Here is an 8,217-nt window from a genome sequence, read left to right as displayed (position 1 = left end):
GGCGTGTCGTTCATCGATCCGTTGCTTGCTGGATTCGTTCCCTCTTCTCCAGGCTGCGTTCATCGCGTTGTTGGGAGGATTCTCTACCCCAGGTTCTCGCTGTGAAAGATCGGGCATCAACTAGGAGGATCCACTGGGTTCCTCCCGCATCATGTGGCGCCGTACCTCCGGAGGGATGATACACGTGATCACACGCAATAGGGAAACCCTAATCTTTTAGACTAAACTTTTTCTACCTAACCCTAGCCGCACCTCCACCTTATATGAGAGGGAGGTGGCCGGCCAGCCTTGCTAGGCTGGGGCGCCCCACTTGATGGGCTGACCTGGTTTGGCTTGGACAGGCCCAAAACCAAACACAACACTAATTTAACCCTAATTGGCCCACCACATGACCTGGCTACATTATTTTCTAACATAGAATGAATGACACAACCTTAGACTTAATTATTACATGGCGTAGGTCGTCCTAGCGTGTCACTCCTGAATCCTCGATGGCGTACCACCTAGGTTGGTGGAGTCCTGAAATTGGGCTCCACATAGGCCTCCGTGCCCATATCAGCCATGCAGGCACAACCATGGTGAAGAAACAGAAGAACACAAGAATCCAAAGAACAAAAAGAGGGGCCGTCGGGTTCCCTTTCTTTCCTTCATGTTTATTATAAATTCACTTAGCTAGTATACATCAATCGAATTACACACCAGTTGCCATGCCATGCAAAGCATGCATGCAAGTTATCTCTTTACAAAAACCCAATTAGCACACATTTTCACTCCAAACAAAAAAGTTAAGAAAAACGAAGGAATAAAAATCAAACACAATAAATTACGTGCAGCTTTGGAAAACCTCATTATTTTACGTATGGACAGATCAGAGCAGAGATCGGAGTGAGCTACAGAAAGAAATATCAGATGTGAGAGAGGGCGAGATACTTGTTGATCGTGCATGCATGGAGCAAGCAAAGCATATATGCACATAGATTTACCAACTTTAATCATGCATTTGGTCCCATAAAAAGGAGGGAGTGATGTGCACCACTTTGCATGGCCTCCATGTTGGACGGTGTTAGTACTTCTTGGTCATCCCACATCAGCAGCTGCTCCTCGTCCCACTGCTCATGCTGCCCTAGCTGCTCCCCCTCCTCCTCCTCCAGCTCCGGCCGCCGCCTTTGCTGCCTCTGCTCATCGCCGTAGCACCCATTGCCCATGCCGCCTCCGCAGTGATCGTCCATGGCTTCCATGCCCATTCCCATGGCACCCATGCCGTCCACCAGGGGAGGCAGGTGGTAGCAGCCCGGCGCGTCCGCTTCCGCCATCGCCGCCGTGAAGCTGGCGATGAACGGGTGCTGCTGCGCCGTGGGGGACGCGAACGGCGGGCAGATGCCGGTGTCGAACATGAAGAGTGGACAGTGATGCGCAATCCCCGGCGGCGAGTCCTGATCGGCTCCGCCGGAGACCGGCAGAGTTAGGCTATTCTGCTGGTGGACGCCGATGATGGCGTCGAGCTGCAGGTGGTCCGCCGCCACGGTACAACTGAACGTCGGATGCTGCATGCGGCGGCGGTGGACGTCCGACGTCGCCGTGCTGCCGCTGCAAGGAGCAAGGCCGTTGTTAGTGGGACTCGTCGACGTCGCCGTCGTTGTGGACGAGGTTGTGGTCACGTTCGCCACCGACGCCGGAGTCTTGCGTATCTTCTTCTTGATCCACGAATTCCAGTAGTTCTTGATCTCGTTGTCGGTCCGGCCAGGCAGGTGGCTGGCAATGTGGGCCCACCTGTAGACAATCATGTTTACATCACTAAGTTAGTATGTGAATTTTCTTTTTTTGTCGTCACCAAGTTTATTTTGGAAGCCTTTTTTAGGGAAGTTTATTTGAAGCCTTTGTTCTGAAGAAACCGTAGCTAGCTACTACTTGGCTGCTTTTGTGTACGTACCGCTTCATTCATCGACTTGTTGTTATGCATGGTAGTCGTGTTCAAGTTTAACTAGTAGAAAATGACGGCTAGTATGGCACCATTTGTCACGTATATATGACGTCATGATGATGTGTGCATATATGTAAGAGTCTTAATTAAGTTCGAAAACAGCTAGCTATAGAGGCAAGCTTGTGGCCATGCATGATCGGGTACAGTCCAACTTAAGACACTTCAAATCACCTGTTATTTTGAAGAGATTTCAAGTCACTTTTGCGACATTAGCAACAGGATTGATGGTAATCAAGTCAATGTTATATGTCACATTCAAAAATGAAAATCAAGCAACATGGAGAAGATTTTGCACGGGTCATGTGAGTAGTTAATAAGCAGCCCCCGCTGCGGCATTGTCAAACTAACACATATAGAAGTATAGAACACAATAATTGAGCATGAGAATTGAGAATGCCCTTAAATTCGTAAGAATAGTATGCCAATTTTCCAGTGTCTCCTAGCTACCTGTTGCCAACAATGGCGTGTAGGCTGATGATGAGCTTCTCCTCCTCCGGTGTGAACCGCCCTCGTCGGATGTCCGGCCTCAAGTAGTTGATCCACCGCAGCCGGCAGCTCTTCCCACACCGCTGCAATCCTACAAAGAAAACACATTACATTGCACCAGAATTAAGGAAAGAAACTTTCAGGAGGGCTCATTTTCCATCGTTGATCCAAGAGCAAGCAAGATTGACCGAGAGAGATCGATGCCTACGTACCGGCTTTCTCGGGGACCTCGCTCCAGCAGCCATAGCCATGGGTGGTGATGTACCTGACGAGCTTCTCATCCTCCTCAGGAGACCAGAGGCCCCTCTTCACCTTCTGCTGGTTGCAGCAGGAATGGTGCCCCATGCATGCAAGTGATCAAGTGATGACCACCACTGCAATGCACACTCCCTCTCAACCAATTTGACTAGCTTATAGCTAGGGAAGCTATGTAGTTAAACCGGAAGAATATAGATGTGCATCTGTGTTCTTTCTGCTATATGAACTATCTCTAGCTTAATTAGTAGTTAGGGATAGCATGGCATAGCATGTATAGAAGGAAGGAAGAAAGGAAGGAAGGAAGCAAGGTAGGAAGAATCAATGAAGCATGCAAATGGGTTGGTTGCTGTTTAGCCCCCTTTTTAATATGAGCTCTTTGCCTTGGCCCCTTCCTTCCTTTCTTCTAGCTCTAGCTTCTGCCCCCTTCACTCTTCTGTTAATTAATTATTAACTTATTAATATCTTTACCAGTCTCTTCTGGTTTGCTTCCGGAAGGATCAATCCTCCTAATTAGGCATTAAGTATCTGCAAGACAGGAGGCATCACCATGACACTTCATGTGCAATTTTTTCCTCTCTTGAGAGGGCCCTACCTTTTGTTGGTGCTTTTCTATCTAACACTATAGCGACAGGGCATCGAACTTAGCTAGAGAATTAATTAATGGCGCATTCTAATCACTATTGTATAATAGCTCTATACTAGGGACTGCATGACAATGATCTTGAGGGATGTATGCATAACACAGTACATACATATATGTATGCATCAGCATGATAGCACCATAACTAACTAGATTCATAAATCTAACTTATCATGTGAACTGTATAAACCAGGATTGGCAAGTAGTATATACGAAGCACGCGTGCATGCATGCAAATGTATTGTATACACCCATGTACACATGCATGCATGCATGCATGCATGTCTCTTAAGCTCTTGATGTTGCTGTCAACAGAAAATTAAAGCATATATGTGCTGCTGTCTCTTGTTGGTAGTTAGCAAGCAAACATGAAGTTTGGTAGTGGACGATCAGTAAGCGTGATCTTGATATTGAATTCGATCGAATCTAGCTAGCCCGGCTACTTTTTCGCCGGTGAAATGAACATTGATGTATACGTCTTGTTGGGATTCAGATTTGTAGGTATGTATGCGTCGTCTCAGTAGTCATAAACTCATAATTGTTGGACAGGACAAAAGCAAGTTTTTATTTGCCCTAGACGACCAGAGCATGAAAGGCTTATTTTGACTGAGCAAGTTCAAGCTTCCATTGTACGCGGCGGCAGTGGTATCGCCCGTCAGTCCAAATGCACACTGACGGTTTTTATTAGAGGACGTAAAGGAAGCCATTCACACTTCAAAGAGTGATTTGTTTTGCGCGGGAACCTGTTGGCTTGCTAAAACTAAAGGTTCCCTCCACGGATGGGCGGCTAACAATGCTTGTCTGTCAGTGTTGTGCTATCATCCGACTCTTCTTGTGTCGACGATCAGTTATGTGTCTACAGAAGGAAGAGTACTATCACCATCCCAAAGTACCGGGGTATTTTCTGTATATGAGCACTTATTGATAATTGTGTCCCAAAAATTCTCAGCAGGCACCCCATCAGGCTTTAAAACCATCACATTCCAAATTGTCATGCTAATTAATCACAATGTGTTCGCTGGTTCAAAAAAAAAATTACAATGTGTTCGCACTGAATAGCAGCTAGTACAAAAGATACCTACTCGAATTTACCACACATTGATCCTCTTCATCCACAGTTGATCTCAACAATAACACATTTCCCTTCTTGTTTGTCATTCCTCTGCTATGGGCCCAAGGAAAAGGTCTCGGCCGAGAAAGGACACAACAACTGCGATTAGGGCCGCGGAGGCCACCGAAAGGAGGTCCCACCTCATTGCATTCTTGGCCCCAGATGCAGGCAAAGGCCCATCCTCATCCTCGAAGCGCACCCGCTACAGAGGTGAAGTTCCTGAGCTAAAAAATACTACGTATGAAGGAGGAGATTTCCCGTTGGGAGAAGTTAAGGAGGGGAACAAGGCCACAATGAAGAAGGTGACCACCCTTGTCAGGGAATTTATGGATGAGAAGGCACCCAGTGGTGAGTCGTGCAGCTTGGCAACTTACTCTCTTTGGCGACTCGAATGATAGGCGGAAGGAGTACGTGGTGGACAGGGTCGGCGTGGCGGACAGGGTCGCGCTATGGCGAGAGGGGTCGACGCGGCGGACACGAGTCGACGCGCCGGACAGGGTCGGCGTGGCGGACAGGGTCGCGCTATGGCGAGAGGGATCGACGCGGCGGACGGAGATGCGTTGTGGAGAGCGGGGTCGACGCGGTGGACAATGGTCGATGCGGCGGACGGAGTTATGCGGCGTTTGGCCGGTAGCATGGAGAATCCACGATGGGCGAGTACGCGACAGCGAGTCCGTGTTAGGCGAGTCCATGGCGGGCGAGTCCCCGAGTGTGGCAAGTCCGCGAGTCGGCGGCGGGCAAATCCCCGAGTGTGGCAAGTCCGCGCTAGGCGAGTCGGCAACATGCGAGTCGGCAGCGGGCGAAGCGAGTCCACAACGGGCGAGTGCATGACTGTGGTTCCGCATTGACGAGGCCGCGCCGTAGCGGGCGAGTCCGCGATGGCGGGGTGAGGACGAGACGGGAGTCCCCAAGCATGGTGAGGGCGCGACGAGTAGGCGGTGGCCGAGTGCGCGAGAGCGGATCCGCGCTAGCGAGTCCATGTTGGTCGAGTCCGCGACGGGTGAGCCGCATTGGGTGCGTCCCCGGGCGAGGCGAGTCCATGATGAGCGAGTCCGCATAGGGCGACTCCATGTTGAGCACGTCCCCGGGTGAGGCGAGTACGCGCGTCGATCAGAGTCGTTGGCAGCGTACATGCATCCAACGGTGTCCACCACGATCTGGACGAAGATGGTGTAGATGACCGGGGTGCAACCGAGATGGACGTGGTTGCCGGCTCAACACACACGATTCTTCAAGCCATGCGTATAGAGCAATTCCAATAGTATAGCCAATTGTTGGCTATAACAAGATGTCATATCATTTGTAGTCATCATATAACTAACATGTACTACAATAGTTGGCTATAAAAATGTAGTACTTTACTAATATATGGCCCACCTTTCACTCTCACAAGGTGCCTAGGAGCACGTGCAAGAGCTGGCTATTGCATAGTAGTCCATCTCCCTTCTCTCTCCTCTTCTCTTTCCTCCAACTCATCTAAAATATATTATTTAATGTCTTATAGTCAGCTAACTGGACTCTATTGTACTTGCGCTAAGAGTATCAAAACAAAGTGAAAGAATCAGCTCTGAATTGACTAGAATAATAAATGCATGGAGAGAGATTGATTGGGTATCAAATCAAGGTATACTGTGCATGAACGATCTGCATGGTGTGCATGATCCTATGCATGGAGAAAATAAAACGCTTGCGTACGTGCTACTGCCGTGCTTGAACAAGACATGTTCTGGATGATTCCTTGATCGCGTGTCAGGCGCTTTGGTTGACCAGCCAGCATGTCGTGGCCTTAAAGATAATAGTACCTTGGATCAAGATATTCAAAAATTGTGACTTACAAACTAGGACGGAGGGAGTACTAAATTGCATCTCTCATCCGCATGTACATGTATACGGAAAAGACATCCAAGCATTAAAGGATTAGATCTAAATAAAATATTGAGTAGTTCTACTTAACATAATTCCGTAAAGCAGAAAACGATCGCCGCGTGGAGCAGATTCTTTCTTTGTAACCTGGCGACTGGATTTGGGCGACTCGGCCAATCCTGGACCAGCCGCCGCCAACGGGCGATCTCCTTGATCACACGCAGATGTTGATGAAGAATTGAGGGATCCCGCCCGGATCACCGCTCCAAGCGCCGCTTCCCTACGGTAGGCGTCACCGTCGAGGTTTTAACCACGGCAGATGCTACGGGGTAGCACATGAGAGGTGTAGAGCAAGACGGCGTAGGAGAATCCGGAACTGAGATTGGCACACGATGTACCCAGGTTCACGTTTTCCCTCGGTGGAGGATCGCTACATCCTGCTATAAATCACTATGATCATAGTGTCGCCAGCGTTAGGCGACTTGCTTTATGGTAGCCACCGGAGGCGGAGGAAGAGATTGTCTAATGAGAGGTCGTATGATGAGATGCCTCCTTCAAGGGGTGCCCCTGGTGGCTTTATATATGCAGCCACCTAGGGTTTACATGTATAAGGCCGCTTGGGCAGCTACGCTTCCTTCATGGGCCTTATCCAGATCTAGTCACTCCGGGGCTTTAGTCGCTAGGGCGCTTGGTCCAGTCGCCTGCCGACTGGAGCTGTCATGGGCTCTCTTCATCTGCCGAGTGAGCGGGGTGATGGGCCCCCTAGGGCGTATCCCCATGAATTCTGCTAACCAATAACTTCAGCTCCTCGTGGGTTCGATAACCTTTCTTATTGAAAAGTACTACAATTGATCTCATGCACTTGGGAGTCATCAGTACCACCCTAGGGAAGGATCTTCTTCCTATTGGGGAAATGAGGGCGCTCCTTCGGAGTGGGCACAATGGGGGAGCAAGGACCCTTCTATGATGATGGATCATATGGTTGGGGGCCGAACCCGACTACCCTGGCTACTATCTTGACCCCAAGCTTGGGGGAGTATGCTTTCTTCCCCTCATCTCCATTCTACATTGTCATGCTAGCTTTATTTAAGTTGATTGGATTGCAGTTCTTGTTAGTTTACAATTTTAAAAATCTAAAAAGATTTCTACTTTAGCATTTGCATGTTGTTTCCTTTTAGCAAAACCCCAAAAATCTAAAAATATTTTCATTTTTGTAAAATATTGAAAAGAGACTAACAAAATCTGCATGATGCTGCCCACCATTTTATTTTTATTTCTTCACCTGTAACTCCGATTCGGCTGATTTTTTGGCAGAAATAATAAATTTTCATCCCCCACACTCATTAAAATTGGCAAAAATTATTGGCATGTTTAAGTGGGGAAAAACTTGGATACATAGCTGCTGGAATTTGTTGGCAGATTTTGATATTCATCGCTAAAAGTGGCTAGTTGGACTTGCAAATGATCCAAAATGAATGCTATAAATATATACCTCAGACACCATGAAACACCATTTTAACATCATTTTATTAAGATTTATACTGTAGGAAATGATGCTTTGAGTGAACCAAGTTAAAATTTCTTAAGTCTATAATTGAGCATATTGCACAGTTCAAGTTGGGAGAGGAAGAACAACAATGATGAATCGATATGTGAGGATTGATGAAAGAGGTATGTCACCTTTGCTATATTCATGTATGGAATTTAACTATAGCAAGTACTTGTGCATAGTTTCATCAATACTTGGGAAAGTGATATTAGATGTTTACTATCTTTGTGTTCTCCTCGCTATATATATGGTGCAAACGAGATATTATTGAGGAATTCTACTTATACTTGATTGGGAGATGGTAGCTTAATAAAAGTCTAGGCATCCTA

General features: G+C 47.6%; 1 protein-coding gene across 1 annotated transcript; it reads right to left on the bottom strand.

The window, feature by feature from the left end:
- Positions 1–639: 639 nt before the first annotated feature.
- Positions 640–3,068, bottom strand: LOC124682890 (transcription factor MYB8). The gene is made up of 3 exons (XM_047217498.1): positions 2,680–3,068; positions 2,429–2,558; positions 640–1,770 (listed from the first exon to the last, which is right to left on the bottom strand). The coding sequence occupies exons 1-3, from the start codon at positions 2,810–2,812 to the stop codon at positions 993–995; spliced, it is 1,041 nt and encodes a 346-aa protein (XP_047073454.1). The 5' UTR covers positions 2,813–3,068; the 3' UTR covers positions 640–992.
- Positions 3,069–8,217: the final 5,149 nt, after the last annotated feature.

This window comes from Lolium rigidum, chromosome 1 (assembly GCF_022539505.1).
Source record: "Lolium rigidum isolate FL_2022 chromosome 1, APGP_CSIRO_Lrig_0.1, whole genome shotgun sequence".
In the NCBI taxonomy this organism is placed as follows: domain Eukaryota; kingdom Viridiplantae; phylum Streptophyta; class Magnoliopsida; order Poales; family Poaceae; genus Lolium; species Lolium rigidum.
The sequence above is the reverse complement of the archived record's forward strand: the minus strand, read 5'-3'. Positions and strand labels throughout refer to the sequence as shown.